General features: G+C 40.6%; 1 protein-coding gene across 1 annotated transcript; it reads left to right on the top strand.

Moving 5' to 3' along the window:
- The first annotated feature begins 1,243 nt into the window (after positions 1-1,243).
- LOC131241320 (uncharacterized) lies at positions 1,244-17,800 on the top strand. The gene is made up of 2 exons (XM_058240118.1): positions 1,244-1,712; positions 17,180-17,800. Exons 1-2 carry the CDS (start codon positions 1,351-1,353, stop codon positions 17,673-17,675), a joined length of 858 nt encoding a protein of 285 aa, XP_058096101.1. The 5' UTR covers positions 1,244-1,350; the 3' UTR covers positions 17,676-17,800.
- Positions 17,801-19,312: the final 1,512 nt, after the last annotated feature.

The raw sequence follows: 19,312 nt of genomic DNA, 5'->3' as shown, positions 1-19,312 counted from the left end.
GTATTTTTTTTTTTTTTTTTAATAAAGGATAATGCAATTAGCATGATTTTTGGGCCCCGGGATATCTACAACGAGGGGCACATCTGAGATGCCCTTGACCGCTACTCAATTCACATGTAAGGATCATGCAGGATGCCTAGGTGGCGCTTACCATGGTATTTGTGAGAAATCCATCTTATCCATCCATTTGATCGACCCTTGTCAGGACATGAGCCCAAAAGTAAGGTAAATCCAAAACTCAAGTGGACTATCATTAAAAAAGAAAACACTTAGCATTGAAACCTTTTTAGGTTCAATATAATATTTATGTGCCATCAAATGGTTCATAAGGTCATTCCCACTGGGATGAACTTAAAAATTAAATAAATTAACCTAATTCAAAACTTTCATGGCCCCGTGAATGTTTTAATGTGGGCATTCAATCTCCAAAGTGGGGCCCACTTTAAGTTGTGGATCTGCCTCATTTTTAGGCTCATGCCCTAATATGAGCGGGCAAAACAGATGTCCACCATGACGGGTCTACCTAAGTTCAGTTGCGCAGCGTTTGATGATGCATGAATGCGGTACAAATGGGACCCACAGACGCACCCTTTTTACCTCCTTGCACACGTGGAATAAAACAATCCACCACCAAAGATATGCACAAGTGAGGCTCGTGGTTCACGTTAAAATAATTGGTCAGTGGTCCCCTCGTAGATGGAACGGTTCAAGATATCAATCCGACGTGTATAAATATCAATCCTTTTAAATCTGACGTGGCCTTCAGATGCGACGTTAGCGGTGCCTTACCCTATCCATCTCCGACGAATAATTGTATCCTTGATCCGAGGACAGCAGTATGCCCGATTTTTCAATCTCTACAAAGTAAGGTTCAGGGTTCAGTGATCCAGACCGTTTGTCATTTGGACTCACCGCGATGGACTATGCTGAAAATCTCGTCAATAGAACAACCCTGGCCTTTCATTTTTGTGTCCTAAAATGACCGTTAAAGAAGAGAAGTACATCAACGGTCCATATTCAATTTTAAAAAGTCCCATGATTAGTGGCTATGATCTTAAAATTTGGGAGATTCTCGGGGACGAATCCATCCACCGTGACACCAAACAGACCAATGGTCAGATTAGTAAAACTTGGGCTCCACTTATCCGAACTTAAAACCCGAGTATAATGTATGTACACGGATCGAGGATCTTATTCCTACTATCGCCATCAAAACCGTGTAATAAAATTGGTAAATGCCTCGTTTCATTTTCCATTTCCCATTTTCCCATTTCCGCAATGGAAACCATACGAAATCCCCTATCCGAAATCCGTCTTCTCTTTTCGTGATCCGTTACGTTTCGGTATCGGATGGCGTTTCCTATCTTCTTCCCCGAAATCGCCTTCGTTACGGGAGCTAGTCGTATCGGACTGTCTTCCAATCGCAACTGCAAAATCATCCCCAAAAACAGCAGCAGATGCGGAGAAACCAGGTCTCGATTGAGCGTCACGGATCTCGAGGTTAGGGTTTCGGGTTCCGTACGAGATGCGAGTATTTGTCGGCATTTCTCTGCTCCGGCACGGCCCAGCTCTCCTTCTCCTTCAAAACATAAGGCTGGAGGCGGCAACGACGATAAGCAGAACTACTACATGAATACGGGATATGCTATCCGTACTCTGCGAGAGGAGTTCCCAGAGCTCTTCTACAGGGAGCTCAGTTTTGATATCTACAGGTCCGTTACAATACGATGATCTGCTTGTCTTTGCCATTGCAGTAGAGAATTTCAGTTATCGTTATTTATTATTATTATTATTTTAATTTCAATTATGTCAATGATTAGCGGTAATCTTTGTCAGCTTGGTTCTTGTTTGGATTATTTTAGGTTTATTTTTCATTCTCATGCTGATGAGGAATTGAAGTGTTTGGACATGCTATTAAATTGAATTGCAATATGTAGTCGAATAAAGTGGGATAATGAAATCGTACTCTTCCTTCCACATCATTCATATTGAGAGTGTGGAGTACAAACTGCAAATACATTAATTTCAAGTTATTGATAAACAACCTAACGGCATTTTTTTAAAATTTTTTTGTCATTTCATCCTTATTAAATTGAACATTTGCAATTCAATCCATTCATGCTCCCAAAACAAACAAAAAATTAATTATTTTGGCCTTCTCAACTTAACTCATTGAGCTTGGGATTTCTGTTTGATAACCTTTTTTCCTCTCTCTCTCTCTCTCTCTCTCTCTCTCTCTCTCTCTCTCTCTCTCTTCGTTGAATGGAAGTTAGAAACTCTTGTTATTGAATTTAATGAGATAAAAAATTTAAAAATTCATATGGAGGGAGACATTTCATTACTGTTTGCTTTTAGTGATATTGCTTACAACTTAAGCAAATAAAATGTGCACTGATCCAGTTAGAGATGACAGTTCCATGTTTGCTTATGATTCTATAGCTGTGCAGACCATAACACAATGGAAAAGAGAGGAACACACTGACGAGTAGGAAAGTCCACATTGCATTGCTTTTGTTTTTCAAGGTGCCAATTGACCTAGAGTTGGGCTCCATAAATCCTGCACCTGTTAAGCAAGTTCCACAAGCAACCAGAGCACTCTTGCCATGCCATCATCACTGTAAAACCAGGTTCCCGAGGGTCCTGATCTATTCTCTCCTTGAACTATCAATTTTTTTTTTTGAAGAAGAAGAAATAGCAGCTTCTATTAAGAGAAGAAATGATGCAGGATGAATGTTTTCTAGGCTAAGATGCTAGATGAGACCAAATTTCAGCATACTACAATTAAATCAAGCATTCTACCACAAAACAAAAAATTCAGATTTAACTAGCTTGGTTTCAATCAAAATTATCATCCCACAATGTTCATTCAAAATAAAATTAGGAAAGAAGGTCCCAACAAGATTTGGGAATCCCATTTTAGCATAGGATCGTTTCAACATTCAAATGGATTTGTGATTTAGAGTTTCGGAATCAATTTGGGGATTAGGGAACCAAAATAGGAAAATTAGGGTTATGATTTGTCAATAAACTACAAAGGTTTGTAAGATAACCTCCCCCTTGAGAAGACACAGCAAAAATAGTTGAAACAAATGCTTCTGATGTAGGATATGTGGAATACTAAAACAGAAAATAAACAACTCGTATAATTGATCAAATGAAGAAAGCTTGAAGAAAGCTCCTTCCATGGAGTAGAGAAATGGAAAGGGAGTGGATACTGGTGACTGAGAAGAAAGCTCCTCGCTCTTCCCGTGGAAGCAAGGAGCGGGATTTGTCAAAGTACCCTACTTTGTTCGTTAAGGGATTTTTGGAGGGATGGGTTCCAATCAACTTTTCCAGGGTCTTTGGAAGAGCGGGAACAGTAATGGAGGTGATAAGGTGATAAGGCCGAGAAGCCCAAACAATGGCAACTACAGAGAGTTCGCTTTGGTTAGAATGTGCTCGGAAGAGGAGTTAGGTAGGGCTATCCTACTCCTCCATGGAGAAAGCTTTGGGGGTAGAAAGATGGTGGTGCAGAAAGCCAGATTTGGGCCAGAGCTGAATCGTAGAAAAGGATTTCCAGTTGATCGGAAAAAGCCTACATTGGTAGTGCAGACATCGAATATCGCCAAGAGACAACATCATCAACAACCTCAACCATATAAAGAAGCCCTATTACATTCCAAAAGGATCAACATTGTTGGAGATATAATTAGCCAGATAGAAGGTTCAAATCGGGAATAGGAATCGTCTAAGCTCCCGGAGAAAAATGTGGCCTATATTAATTGAGAAATGATAGTTCGATCGTCGGCAGATCTCAGAGATATGGTGGTGGTCATCACCAAAGATGGAGCTACGATCGATCAGGTCACAAATTGGGTTGATGAAACGTGCAGGATTCCAGCGGATAAGTTATCTATTAGGCCAATCGGAGCTAACATCCTATGGATCAGATTACAATCCGATGTTAATCCAGATCTTCTGATCATGGCTAGAGCCCGACACAAGGATGGTCCTATTTATGAAGTTCAGTCATGGAAAGAGTTTTCCGCTTTCGGGGACGAAGAGGTCTGGATACTCATATGGTTGGTTCCATTAGAGCTATGGCATGAAGATTTTTTCCGAACAGCGGCATCGCGTCTAGGCAATCTCATCGAACTGGACCCAAAAACAATCCGAGGAGAAGAAATGGGTGTCATCAGGGCAAGGGTTAGCAGAAAAAAGGGTGATCCCCTCCCGCCATATGTTCAGGTTAAAGCCGAAGGAAAAGTTCTGTATCTGCCAATACAACAGGAGATAAAAGGTCACCATACTGCCAGGTGGGGCGAGATCTGGAAGGCCAAATCCTCCCGTATGTAGTCGGCGAGATCTGGAAGGCTAGATCCTCCTGTATGCAGTCGGATTTCCAGGCGAGAGGAGCAGTGAATCCATACTCTTGCGCCGCACAATTCCCGCACACACATAGCACTCCTTTCTCCGCAGGAGCACTGAGCTTAATTCTTGACACGTGTCGCATTCCCGATACAAGGCGTGTCGAAGAAGCTTCTTTGGAGTAGTTTCGTCAGAGGCCAGTTGTTTTAGCCGAAAGAAGAGACATTTCTCAATCCTAAGGAAAAATATCTCCCGATGCAGCTACAGGTATTGAGCATCGCGACGTCTCCTTTTATAGGTGTCACTGATCGAGATGAAAGCCCCAGATGGGGTCCCGACTGCAAGCTAGGCTCTCGTCTTTTGGACGAGCCTTTTCCTGATGATATTCCATCTCATTTCATCCCTCCTCATTCGCTCCAGCCATCATCCTCTAGTCTCTCCCTCAGCACAGTTCGCTGTTCTCCAGTTGTCAAGATAGCAAAGGACCTCTTGCTGCGAGCCAAAGAGGCCCTTATTACCTGTCATCCCCTTTCGTTACCTAATTCCCCTTATCCTGTTAACTCCGTCAGAGCTTGAGGAACCTGCTAGAGATATGATGGAATTTCTCCTAGATGAAGACAGAGCAATTTCTCTGTGTTAATCGGATGACGCGAACTCTATTCACAATTCCATTCCCCCATCTCAGGCCATCAGGGAAGATATGGCAGATTGGTCCCTCGTCTCGTTATTTCAGGAAGCTAATGGAGGCGAAATCATCGAAGTAGAACCTCTTCAAATCAGGCAGGGAGATGAATCTGAAATCCAAAAATTCCAGACTTCGAATCAATCCGATTTGCTAGCTCAAAGGGCAAAGATGATAGAGATCATTCAGAAAAAATGGTGGATTAGGGAAGCGATGGGTCACGTGGGCAGGTCCATGGGTCTATCCTTCGGGGACCACCCCGAAGATTTTATAGCCTTATTCCATTGCATTGAATCGCACGGTAGGCCGCTGACCGGCATTACTCCTCAAAGGAGATCTCCCCACATATCAGGAAACAACAGGGCCTCTCAGAATATTCATCATAATCGTATTTTAGGATAGCTCAGGGGAAGACAACGGGGAAGATCGGTGTCATAGATGAAGATCCTCTCCTAGAACGTTAGGGGTATGGGCACAAAACATAAGAGGTCCCTTATTAGAGATATTATTGAGTGTAGTAAGGCAAAGGTTGTCTGTCTTCAAGAAACTAAGGTGTCCAGCTTCAATGACAGCCTAATTCGCAGTATCTGGAAGGCTAAATATGTGGATTGGGTGGCTTTTAATGCAGTAGGAAGTGCAGGCGGTATTTTGGTTGCTTGGAATTCGTCAAAATGGACAAAGATTCAGAGTCGTAATGGGGTCTTCTCGGTCTCAATCATCCTAAAAGAGATCTGTTTTGATTTCAGCACTCATATTACTTTGGTCTACGGCCCTAATCTTGAGGTCAGAAGATCCGAATTTTGGGATTGGGAGGATCTCAATTCAGCAAGACAGCTCTTTCATGGCCCTTGGTGCATAGGGGGCTACTTCAATATCACTTGTTTTGCGGAGGATAAATAAAAAAAGGGGCCTATCACTGTTGCTATGAGGTCCTTCTTCAGCTGGATAGATGATCAGAGCTTAGTGGACCTTCCTCTATCAGGTTCCAAATTCACATGGTCCAATGAAAGAATCAATCCTTCTATGGCTAGACTAGATAGATTCTTAGTCTCCACTGAATGGATTGAAACTTTCCCATATCCCTCTCAGCATCTTCTTCCCAAACCAACTTCTAATCACAGTCCCCTTATTCTTTATTCTATTGAGGGCAACTGGGGGCCTAAACCTTTCAAGTTTGATATGGGTTGGCTGAAGATAGAGGGTTTCAAGCAGCAAATTTCAGATTGGTGGTTTGATTTGATTGTAGAAGGCTACGCAGGCTACAAATTAAGCAGAAAACTGAAGCTTCTAAAACTCAAAATCAAAGGTTGGAAGTCTTCCTAGCTTTGAAAGAGACATTTAGAAACGAGCAGCTTACTTTCTGAAATGCAATCCATTGACTCTCAGGCCGAATCTGTTCAGCTATCTGTTAAACTGAGGGAGAGAAGATTATAGCTAGCGCAATTGTATTTTGCCAGGATTCTAGAAGAAGAAACATCTTGGAGGCTCAAATTCAGATGCAAGCGGATAAAGGAAGGCGATAAAAACACAATTTTTTCATTCTATAGCCTCGGCTTGTGCTAGATATAATAGGATCAACAGTCTTATTATAGAAGGCTCTTAGACAGAGGATAAAGATAAAATCTCAGCCGAGTGCAGTCACCACTTCTCCTCTATTTTGGGACGATGGTTGGACCAGACCGAAGCTTGATAATCTGCAGTTCGATGGCATCTCTGCTGAAGAGGCTTCTTTCTTAGAATCTAACATTACAGTCAAGGAAGTTAAAGGTGCTTTGGACAATATGGAAGGTGATAAAGCTCTTGGGCTTGATGGCTATCCTATGGCTTTTTTTTGCACTTTCTGGGAGGATCTAAAAGGAGACGTTATGGACTTTATTTCTGAATTTCAGAATAGAGGACATATTTCCAGCGACTTGGGGGCCTCTTTTATTGCTCTAATCCCCAAATCCTCGGGAGTGAACTCCCTATCAAATTTCAGACCGATCAGTCTCATAGGCGCCTCGTATAAAATTCTAGTGAAAGTTCTTGCTAATCGGCTGAAAGGGGTGTTAGGCAAGATAATCTCCGACAATTAAAGCGCTTTTATTCTTGGCAGACAAATTATCGATAGCGCCCTCATCGCAACGGAGTGTGTGGACTCGCAATACAGATTTGGCGAAAAGGGTCTCTTATTCAAACTCGATATAGAAAAAGCCTATGACCATGTCAACTGGTCTTTTCTCAAGTATATGTTGCGGCGCATGGGCTTTGGCATCAAGTGGACTGGTTGGATGGGGGAATGTGTTCAGTCAGCTCATTACTCGGTTCTCCTCAACGACTCTCCCAAAGGCTTTTTCAGAGGCTTGAGAGGTTTACGTCAAGGTGACCCATTGTCTCCCTTTCTTTTCCTGTTTGTAGCTGAAGCTTTCTCCAAAATGTTATCAAAGGGCTAAGAAGAAGGTATCATCAGAGGTTTCAAGGTGAAAGGTATGACTCTCCCTATTTCTCACATTCAGTTCGCCGACGACACGCTAATTTTCAGCGAAGCCGAAGAAGACAAAATCTGCAATTTGCGTTTGCTTATCCTTTGATTTGAGGCAGTCTCGGGCCTAAAAGTAAACCTCTCAAAGTCAAAGATCTTCGGGATCAATTTGGAGGAAGCAGAAATAGATAGTTTTGTTGACCTGTTTCAATGTCCAAAAGGTAAGCTCCCTTCTTCATTTGTTGGGCTCCCTTTATGTATCGGTAAGATTCCAAAAGCTCTTGGGACAAGGCGTTAGAAAGATTTGAGAAGTACCTCGCCACTTGGAAATGCAAATTTTTATCTTTGGGAGGTCAGCTTACGTTGATAAACTTAGCCTTATCAAACCTTCCTCTATATTTTATGTCTGTTTATAAATGCCCGGCGTCAGTCTTGAATTCTTTGGAAAGACTTGGAAGAAATTTCCTATGGCACGGTAAAGAGGAAAAGAAATTCCATTTGATTAAATGGAAGGAAGTTTGTAAGCATATCAAAGAAGGGGGTGCCGGGGTGAAAGATTTAAAAATTATGAATGCGGCTTTTCTTGGCAAATGGACTTGGAGGTTGGGTACGGAAGACGGCTCCTTATGGAACTTGATTATAAAAAGCAAATATGAGAGATCCGTAGGTGGATGGTGGACCAAAGACTCTTCGGTTTACAAAGCTTCAGCCATCTGGAGGGGAATCCTATCCTCTAAATGTGAGGTTCTCAAAGGGACCAGCATCACTATTGGAAATGGTAACTCAACTCATTTCTGGGAAGACATTTGGGTGGGAGATTCCACCCTGAAAGACGAGTTGCCTAATAGTTTTCGTCTAGTGCCAAATCGAGCATCATAGTGGCTGATTGTTTTTTTTTTTTGAAAGATCACTGAATTATATTAAACAGAACAAAGAAACAAAAGGAGAAGAAGGGAAGCTGAGAAAGCAAGCCCATCTAAACTCCGAGAAACAAAAGATTACATCCCTTAACACTGTCTACACAAGTGGCCCATTCAGTGATAGTGTGTTTGGCCTTACTAGCTACACTCTCAGCTGCGTTCTCCCTGTCCTAAAAACATCTTTCGTTCCTTTCTTCCCAAACACACCGCCAGATGGCAATAATGGCTGATCTCCAAATCCACATTTTCTGTTTATCAAATCTAATCCCGTGTCAAGCTTTCAATAGAAGATCCACAGACTCAGGGAAACACCAGCTAATACCGAACCGAGTGAGAAAATCCGTCCAAATGAGACTGATAAAAGGACATTGAATGAGCAAATGGTCCACCGTTTCCTCTTTTTTCATGCAACACAGGTATACATTCACCAGGATCCTTGCTCTTGCTCGGGTGGTAGACTCTTGGGAGTTTCAACACCCAGTCAAGGGTTCGAGTATCCATTGGTGGTGAAAGCCCACTACAGCGTGAGTGTGTGGGGGTGTGTGTGCGTGTGTAAAAAAAAAAAAGAAGAAGAAGGCATACATTCACCAAAGTCATGCCCCTTTTTCTAAGATTTTCTACCGTAAGGATTTTCTTCCTACCCACCAGCCACCCAAAAGTAACGAACTTGGGGGGAATTGACAGCTTCCAAATATGACTGAACAGAGGCTCAGGAAGGGGAGAAGGGCTGCTAACTAGTTAATTGAATAAGGACTTTACCATGAAAGCACTGGATTTATCTGGTCTCCAGATAATTCTATCATCCTTAGACAGGTTTGGCACTGCCCTGAAGATGCGATCCAAGAGCGAAGCGTACTCGTTGATTTCCCAGTCTTGAAGGTATCTTCTGCTGTCCACAAACCAAACAGTTTTACTGCCTTGAGTCAAAAAGAATTTTTTCATTGTAGCAAATTGGCAAGGGTTGATGAGATAAATATTACTAAATTCATCTTTCAATACCGTGTCCCCTATCCATATGTCTTCCCAAAACCTGATTTTATCCCCTTTTCCTAGCTCGTGACCGACCCCTTTACTCACCTCCCTATGTAAAGAGACTATTCCTTTCCATATGGCTGAAGCCCTATATAAGGAAGAATCTTTGGTCCACCATCCTCCCTCTGAACTGCCGTATTTACTTTTAATAATCTTGTTCCACAGAGCACCGTTCTCGGAACCTAACCTCCATATCCACTTACCTAGAAGAGCTTGATTCATAATTTTGAGATCCTTGATGCCAGCGCCACCCTCCTGATATTTTTTGCAAACCTGCTTCCAATCAACCAGGTGGAACTTCTTTTTTTCCTCCTTACCTTGCTAAAGAAAATTCCGCCTTAGTTTTTCAAATCTTGTCAGCACTGAATACGGACATTTAAACAAAGACATGAAGTATAGGGGAAGATTGGAAAGGGCGGCCTTGATGATAGTGAGTCTTCCTCCCAACAATACTTTCCGAACCTTTCAATGACCTTATCCCATAGATACTTAAGGGGTATACCAATACACAGGGGGAGCCCAACAAAAGTGGTCGGCAAAGATGTTGTAGCACATTCCAACTCTTCCCCATAACGCCTCAACTCTTCTTCCTCCATGTTAACTCCGATCATCTTAGATTTAGATGTGTTAACTCTAAGGCACGAGACAGCTTCAAAACAACGAATAGTGATGCGAAGATTGTTAACCTTAACAATATCGGCTTTGCTAAATAGGAGAGTATCGTCTGCAAACTGGATATGAGAGATCGGCGCGGCCATCCCTTGCACTGTAATACCGCTTAGGATTCCAACTTCTTGACCTTTTTAGAGCATTCTTGAGAGGTCCTTGCTAACTATGAGTGTCACGCCCCGAACTTGAAAACGGGGCTCACAAAATTCCCGATTGCCGAATCCGGCGCTGATAGCCTCCGTAGTACCCCATTCTCGACTCCTAGCGCCTATTCGCCAGGTTCCGATCCTGAGATGCTACGATGAGGATTTTCAACGTCGGTTTGATTTATAATAAGCTAACCAAAGGCATAACCCACAAACAACAACCAAAACTCCATCACATTTCCACTATGATCAAAAACTTTATAAGTACAATGAGCATAAAGGGAAATACAATAATAATGGACAAAAAGCTTCAAGATGATCTACTATGCGCTCCTACCTCAGCGCTGCTGCGGTCCAACGTCACCTGCACGCAATGGTCGTGCATAAGCTTATGGAAAGCTTAGAGGGTGGTGAAAGTGTGTGCGCAAGGTAGTAATACAGTTATGCAGTATCAGAGTAATGCGGAACATGCTGATGAATCCATGAATACTGTTAGCCGTAGCAAGGCTATGCGATGTAAGGCATGAATGATGTCGGCCGTATCAAGGCCATGCGATGCGAGATGCAAGTCAAGCATACGAATCCTCATCTAAGTCCCCAAATCAATACAGCTCAACTCTGGAATATCACCGGGGTCTAGTACACTCCAAGCCAGATTGCCGCCCCATCGCGCGTAATAAGGTGAGCGGAAAAGACCTTACTATCCGCCTGCCAATATCGGACTCAGCTCGTATTTCCAGCCTCCACCCGGACAAAGCTCAAAAAGACAAGCTCCTGTGGAAACACGACAAATCCAAATTGTTCTTGGTCAATTCTCTTTCTCTCTCAATAGCCGCAACCTCATCAGGGAAGGACAGTCACATGCCGGGTAAAATCTGGAAGTTCAAAGTGCCTCCAAAGATTTTGGCTTTCGGCTGGTTAGTAGGGAAGAAGAAAGTTTTAACGGTTGATAACTTAAGGAAGAGGGGCATGTTCATTACCAATATTTGCATCTGCTGTATGGCTGATGAGGAATCAATTGACCATCTTTTCGTTCACTGCCCGTTCATAGGCCAAGTATGGTCAGCCCTCAGCTCCTTCAACATTGCGTGGTGTTTCCCCTCCTCCACCGATGACCTGATAAAAGTTTGGCATGGTCCAAATTTGGGAAAGCAGAATTTGATATCTTGGAGAATGGGTCTGTTGGCAGTCTAGTGGTCGGTATGGGAAGAAAGAAACAGGAGATGTTTTCTAGGAATCTCTAAACCCCCGGTTTCTACTATCCTAAGAGTCCAGCATATCCTAGCAGACTGGGGCCTGGTTCATTTCTTTTCTTAGTTGTTTTTGTTTAGCTTTGGAGGTCGTTTTCTCCTGCTATCTCAGCGGGAATTTCCCTCTTTTTCTCATGTACTTTTTATCTTTTTCTAATATATTTCAGTCACCTTTTAAAAAAAAAGAAAAAAAAGAAGATAACCTTATCCTCTACATTTTTATTTATTTAATTATTAATTTTTTGTGGGGTTCACCATGATGTTTTAATGACTTAAAATAGGCAGGCTTAAATATCAAGCCACAATAAGAGAAACATTGTATAAAGAAAACTAAAATTTCTAAAATCATGGGTCATGGCCCACAACAGTGTTGAATCAGCATGCTTTTTGAGCTACAAGCATCAATATCTTGGTCCAATGATTTGGTCAGCTTAGATTGACGTATTTGTGTGCCATGTGGATAAACTTAACTGAATGGGTATAGTTCTACAATAAACTATAATGTATTAGCTTAATAAAAATAATGATAACAACTTTGTTGTTGAGAACAATTCTTGTAAGCAGCACATACAACATGAGAACTATGTGGGGCACAACATGCTGTGTATATAAAATCCACTCTATTCATTGTACGCAATTCATCGTATTATTTGTACATTTCTGAATTAGATCCATCGAAAGCTGAAGTGAGGCCAAAAGTAAAAGATCAACGCATATTGATAGCTATAACTTTTATTTATTTATTTTAAAAAAAATGGACCACCAGGTTTTTTAAATCAGGCTTATGTGACCCATTATTACTATAACAAATTGTTTCAATGGTAAACTAGTGTAAGCTACCAAAATGAGATTTCTACTTAGCTAGTGCTTTTTTTCATGCACAAAACTGCCTCCTTTGAAGTATAATCTTATCCTACAAAGCTTTGGTAGTGCATCCGGACTCCTAGAATAATCTTCCAGGTATTGCAAGCATGTTTAATTGTCTTATATTCTTTCCTATTATTGTTCAGATTCATGTTGGAAGTTTTGGCATAAGTTTGACACTAGCGGCCAACTTAAAACTACCCTCCTTTATCTCGGCTGGGGACCGGCAATGAGAGCATAAAACTCCCACAAGCGCAATGTAATAGACAAATATTACATTGGTCGATTACAATCAAGCACTATCTAATAGTCTATTACCAAAAAAAGAAGCCTATTACATAGATTGATCACAATCAACGAGTTATGTTCTTTCCTAATGCTATCCTCAATTCTCTCATGAGTCTCATCTCAGCCAGGTGGCTTGTTGCACAATAGCTTCTTGTCAAGTTAGAATCATTCTTCTTAGGGACCAAGATCTTAAAGTTCTAATTAGCTCTATGTTTGTGAGTTTTCCAACCACTTCTTTCTTTGTACCTACACACTCTTGTTGGTTGGCTTTGATGGAGGTCTTTCTAACATGGATCCCACATCCATACCCATGTCACGCCCGATATGTGTACCTAGGGTATTTGAAGGATCTAGGCATTGTACTCTGCGCTTGTTTGTTAGGCCTTGATTAGGTTATTTTCTTGTAAATTATATTTCAAAATTTATGTAGCACTTAATGGAAAGATGATTCCAGTTAACAGGTGTAAAGTGGTCGTTCCCACCATGGCTTGGAAACCCTCAAGTCAACTCAAAATTAATTCCATTAGATTGAGTCAACCCAAAAGCTTGGCTGAAAAACTTAAAAGAAAATTGGGGGGGGCACGGAGTGGTTTGTTTGAAGGTAGGACTTGATATAATTTTTTTTTTTTTTTGAAGACACAGGGCATCCCCACCTCTTTTTTGAAGTGAGACTAATCCCTGCAGATACACGCAATCACCCACAACCATGTGTATCGGGTAAAGCCAAGGAGGGGAATCGATATTTAAAAATATTATATAAAGATTGATTGTAAAATATTAGAAGGCTTGAAAAAACTGGAAAGAAAAAACTTTGGAAAAAAACTTCATGAAAATGTGCTTCTCACCGAGGCCCTTGAAATCCAATCTGGTTGAGTTTGTGTTTTGAATTGACTCAGCTAGTTTTTAAGCCGTGGTTCCCATAGTTCTCGGCAGGTGCAGATTCTTCCTGTTCTATGTGGCTTGAATCAATGGCCCATGTTTCATAAAGTTCCTCACAGCTTTTGGTTCCATACCCCATCCTATTGCTGGCCTTTGGTCTCACTCATTTACTTCCTTTCCCATCTCCCTCCACAAATTTGTGTTAGGTAGGATACTTGCAGTTTACCTGTTCAATAACTGCACCATCATCGTTATAGCCTTGTCCCAACAATTCAGGGTGTTTTGCCTATATCACCAAAATAGGAATTCTCATGATTACTCACTTGGCAAAGGTGTGACATCTGGCTGCCCACCTTACATCAATCATCCTCCTTTATGAGGCTTGTTGGCCACAAGGTTTCTGTGGGCTGCAATTGTACTATGAAGTCAAGTGTCTTAGACATTCCCTATTTTGGCATTATTTTACCTTGGATAATAGGTTTGCCTTTGGGCCTATTTGGTGACCATCAAACTTGTACCATGGATAGACTATTCTGGATATATCTGTCCATAATAGGGCTATCTAGAGCTGGACACATCTATCTTGGATAGGCTATTCTGTTGTCCTGATTCCCATTTATCGAATACCTGGGAATAGGATGGATGGACAAGCATGTGTTGCGTGTGCACATTGGTAAATTGTCATATGTGGACAAGTGGGGCACATCAAGATTGATGGTAGCACACGACATGTAGGGTCCAAAAAGATTAGATTAGCATGTGGCCAATGTTCGTAGTATTGGTATTGTTACATGTATCGCTGGCTGTGGATATGGAAACATGTATTTGATATAGCCAATACCCGGAAATGTATCGTTGACTAAGGGAAACATGGGGAAATGATGAAATTTCTCAATGAAACTTCAGGAGATGCTAAAATACACATATTTGTATATTTAGGAATCAATTAATTGCAAAAAGGACGCATACAAAATAAGTTTCTTTTTAATGGGGGTATAAAAGCATATAACGTTGGCTCAGGGAAACATTGGAGAAACATGAGGAAAATGGTGGAATTTTTCAATGATACTTCAAGAGATACTAAAATACACATCTACATATTTAAGAATCAAATAATAGCGAAAAAGAAGCATAATCATATATTTAGAAATCAATTAATAAGTTTTCCTTTAATGGGGGCCTAAAAGCATGTATCTTTGACTCAAGGAAGCATTGGGGAAACATGAGGAAAATGGTGGATCCGTCCATCCATCCAACAATTTGTTCATCCATGCAAGCACATACATGCATACAAACACACATGCATGATCCATCCATTTGACCATCCATGGATGCATGCATGCATACATACATATAATGACAAATGCATATCTACACATGCATAATCCATCCATCCATGTGCGCGCACACACACATCCATTCAATCAACCATCCATGCATACATACATACATATGTCCATCCATTCAAGCATGCATACATACACCAGTGTTTCAAATAGCGCCCGTAGCATACGCTATGTAGCGTAGCATGGCTGTAGCACTACATAGCGTCCCAAATAGCTTAAATCCCCTGTAGTGTACGCTACAGGGGTCGTAGCGTATGTTATAGCTACGTAGCGCGTAGCGTCTGTAGCGTAAGCTACAAGCCTACAATGTATTTTTTACTCTCTTATATATATATATATATATATATATATATATATATATATATATATATATATATATATATATATTCACGTTTTCTTTGTTTCTAATGTTGAAGAATGTGACACTTGTATTGTACTTGGTACTTTTAACCTATGGGATTTTTATTTCTTTTCATAATTGTGACTTGTGGTTTCAATTAGACATTATTAATTAAAGTGGTTTGCTTAGAAAGTTGTTGATGTGATAATTATTTGATTTGGCTTATATATGTGGATTGGCTTTTGATAAATGATAACTAATAACTTTTTTGAACATGCTTATAATTGATAAAATGAATCATCTTTTAGGCATTTTTATATATTTTTTTCCTTTTTTTTCACTATTTATTATATTTGTCATATTTTTTAATTAAAAAATAGAAGTATTGTGTAGCTTACGCTACACCATATAGAGGGCTGAGCGCTACACATCACACTACCGCTATTTAACACATTGACATACACACACACAAACATGCATTTCATCATACAACTATACACCCAAAAAAAATTGAAATGATTTGTTTTTAATAAATAGATAATTTACATGGTTGAAAATATTTGCGATACATGGGCGATGTTATCGAAATATAATTGATACATTGGTGATACAAGTTAACACCTGGAATTTACATAGTTGAAAATATTAGCGATACATTAGCAACATCGATACATTAGCAATACTTAGCGCTATATCGCCGATACCTGGAATTTTTGGTACTACCAGTGTTATTGGTATCACCTAGCTGGAGATACTGATAATATTAAGGATATTATCAATAAATATCAGGGATACTCGGAACAATGCATGCAACACATCTAAGGTGCTTGAAGATGCATAGCGGCACGTGTCGAATGTACTTGTGGGAGTGTCAGCACACATGTAGCACTTGAAGGTTGAATGTGGCACATGCGCCACGCCTGAAGGTTGAATGCCACACACATGGGTGCCTGAAGACATACGGCGGCACATGTGGTATGTGTGTTGCATGTATAGAATAACCCAGTTAGCCTAGCACCCACAGCACAATAGGTGTAGAACATCTTTTCACACAAGACCCTACTATCCTCACTAACGTTCCAAATTTGAAGGCACACGCTGTGTGCTTGTTTTCTTGAAATCCATGCTATCCTCGGTATTGACAAAATCAGGGATGGGGGTTCCACAGGTGCATATCCTTGACTACCATATCAAATATACAATTTGGCTGGTTGCTAAATAGAGCTTTTGGATATTTAGCTATGAAGTAAAGAAACTCATCCCATTATTTGTGTATCTTGGTGTCAGACTTCTGGCACTGCCCACCTGTTGTGTGGAACTTTGACACTGATCTTAATATATCAAGTTGGCCAACTACTATATTTTTGTTCAAGATATCCTGTTAGGTTTTGCTTGGCTCATTTCCATTCTTAGGATGTGTATCTTGCCTTAGTAAAATAATCAGTAGTCCTACACAAAGTTCTATTTGTATCTTATTACAGCTAAATCTTTTACTACGTGTTCAGGCATTGCTGATCCACACTATTAAGTCCATTTTAAGGTTTCTGAGAATAACATAAAGTGTACATGTACTTCAGAATGCACAGCTCTGTTTAACTAGCAAAAATAAATGCTGTGTTCATTCGAAAAATGTATGTGCCAATTTTTTATTTGGTATTCTCTCCAATGCAAAATCTGGTAAATTTTCCATGTGCATAACCGATTCAAATTGAGATATTTAGCCCCAGGGTGAAACTGGTTATTTCCCTTTGAAGTCGTCAGTTGCATTGATATTGGGGAGACTATGAGGCCTCTTCCATCCATGGTTCTAGTGTAGTAGATCTGCAATTTGATGTGACTTGGCATACATTTGCTTTGTTGGTATCAGATGAGCATAGAATTCAGATTTATCCTCATGTAGAGACACATTCTAATTACTTTGTGCTAGTCTAATTTCTTCTTTGTCACTTGTCTAGGGATGATATCGTCTTCAAAGATCCTCTCAACACGTTTGCAGGCATCGAGAACTACAAGCTTATTTTCTGGGCGCTGCGCTTCCATGGCAGGATATTCTTCAAGGCTTTGTGGGTCGACATCATTAGCGTCTGGCAGCCTGTCGAGAAAGTCATAATGATCCGTTGGACCGTCCATGGCATCCCTAGAGTCCCATGGGAAAGCCTTGGCCGCTTTGATGGCACCTCTGAGTACAAGCTAGATAAGGATGGCAAGATTTACGAGCACCGGGTTGACAATGTTGCTCTCAATTCTCCTCCTTCCAAGTTCCGAGTCTTATCTGTGGAAGGACTTATTCAAGCTCTTGGATGCCCATCAACACCAAAGCCGACCTATTTCGAGACCTCATTATCCCCAGGCATCATGTCTTATGTACCATTTCTTGTGAGATTTACATGGGTAAGGTACTATCTGGCGTTTAACCTTACAATTGCTTGGAGATGTGGTGCAGGTGGCTGATGGCCCAATATTGAGTTTTTGCTCACAAGCTTTACAAATTTTGCTGTATACTGTAATATGGTAGTGAATACATGAATATATGTACTTTCGTTGATGTATAGTTTGTATAGTGGTAGTTCCACGCAGATTGTCTTCTTGACAAGGTTTTTCTTTCTCCACCAATACGTATGAAATGCATGGGAAATGGAAAACCAAATAATTCATGTAAGTGTACGTGCTTGTGGATCGTGGCACCGGTGGAAGAACATACAAATTGCCCACAGGGTTTTTTTTTTTCACACGCACTCACAACACATTGGGATTTCATCACAATGGTACCTATGACCTTGTGTTGAAACTCTTTGTGAGTCTACCACCGAGGCATAAGGACCAAACAGATTTTGCTCCGGTGTTGGAAAATATATTGGAAACAATTGAAACAATATAATTATTTATTTTTAACACCAAGCTGAATCACATATGAATATGTTGTCCTTAAAACTTGATTAGCTCCCTTATGGATTGCTGATGGGTTACAAGTTAATTGCTTCTAAAATAAGATAAGCCTTCTATCTAGATCCTGTGTGCAACAATCACGAAGGGATCTGCTTAAAAACTCTTTCAATGCAGTTAATCGTTTGATTGATTGGATTAGTGGTCGTCTAACAATATTCTTAGAAGGAGAAGGTTGTTGGTGAAATCTAATGGTTCGTATGAGATCTGTTGGAGTTAATTGGTTTTGGACCGGAATGGTCTAGTTTATATAGACACCAGAGGAGTGGATCGTTGCTAAGTGGTCATTAATGGTTCAGAACGTTTGTAAAATGTTTCTGACTGTTGATATTAAATTTGAGGCGTTTCAGATTGTTAGATTATCAAAGCTCATTCGTTTTAGGACCGTGGTAGCTTTTAAGGCTGCAAGCTATTCTCAAAACAGCGGATTGTTTTGGATTCATAGATCTGACTGTTCTCTGTAACCCTATAAAACAGAGGCTTATCTTACACCCCTCGCACCGTCTCGCGATGGTTCGTGTAAGGTCTTGAGTATACTCTACGACACGTGCGAAGTGCGCCATCTAGCGCCACTACATCCACATTACCCACGCTTGAGTACATAGGACTGTAATACATAACTCGAGTATCTCAACTTCCAATACTCCAAGTAAGAATACTACACACATATCCACTTATAAATCATAAAATTTATTTCATCCTCTCTGACATGGAAGTAAATAAAACTGTATTTTTTCATTTGAAAATTTTCATCATCAATTTTACGGAAAAATGAAATTTTCAAATATTTTAATCTTTTAAACCAAAATTTCAACACCTGGCCAAACAAATAACTTGTCCACGTGATGATTTAACCAACCTGATTCTTGGACCTGAGTATGTATGCAGATGGGATCCACATGGAGGGCATGCATTTCACAAACGACCACATTTGACGGCTTATGGAGGGGCTGGATCTACTTGCATTTGGAAGGAGAAGATTCCCTTTCTGAATAGCTATTGCACGCCTATGTCTTTGGTTTGTGGTACGCAAGAGCTAGTCTTCACAAAAATGGTAGGCCCGTGCTGGGTACCAACTTATCTTACCTTATATTAAGAAGCGCATACGTGGATCAATCTGGACCAACTAATGAATTAACCACTTG

This window comes from Magnolia sinica, chromosome 3 (assembly GCF_029962835.1).
Source record: "Magnolia sinica isolate HGM2019 chromosome 3, MsV1, whole genome shotgun sequence".
In the NCBI taxonomy this organism is placed as follows: Eukaryota; Viridiplantae; Streptophyta; class Magnoliopsida; order Magnoliales; family Magnoliaceae; genus Magnolia; species Magnolia sinica.
The sequence above is the reverse complement of the archived record's forward strand: the minus strand, read 5'-3'. Positions and strand labels throughout refer to the sequence as shown.

What these genes read in the sequence shown, in the direction of transcription:
- LOC131241320 (XM_058240118.1), top strand. Translation starts at nt 1,351, where the DNA reads ATGGCGTTTCCTATCTTCTTCCCCGAAATCGCCTTCGTTACGGGAGCT. An exon ending in CTCAGTTTTGATATCTACAG is followed by an intron (nt 1,713 to 17,179) that starts GTCCGTTACAAT and finishes TCACTTGTCTAG; the next exon opens with GGATGATATCGTCTTCAAAG.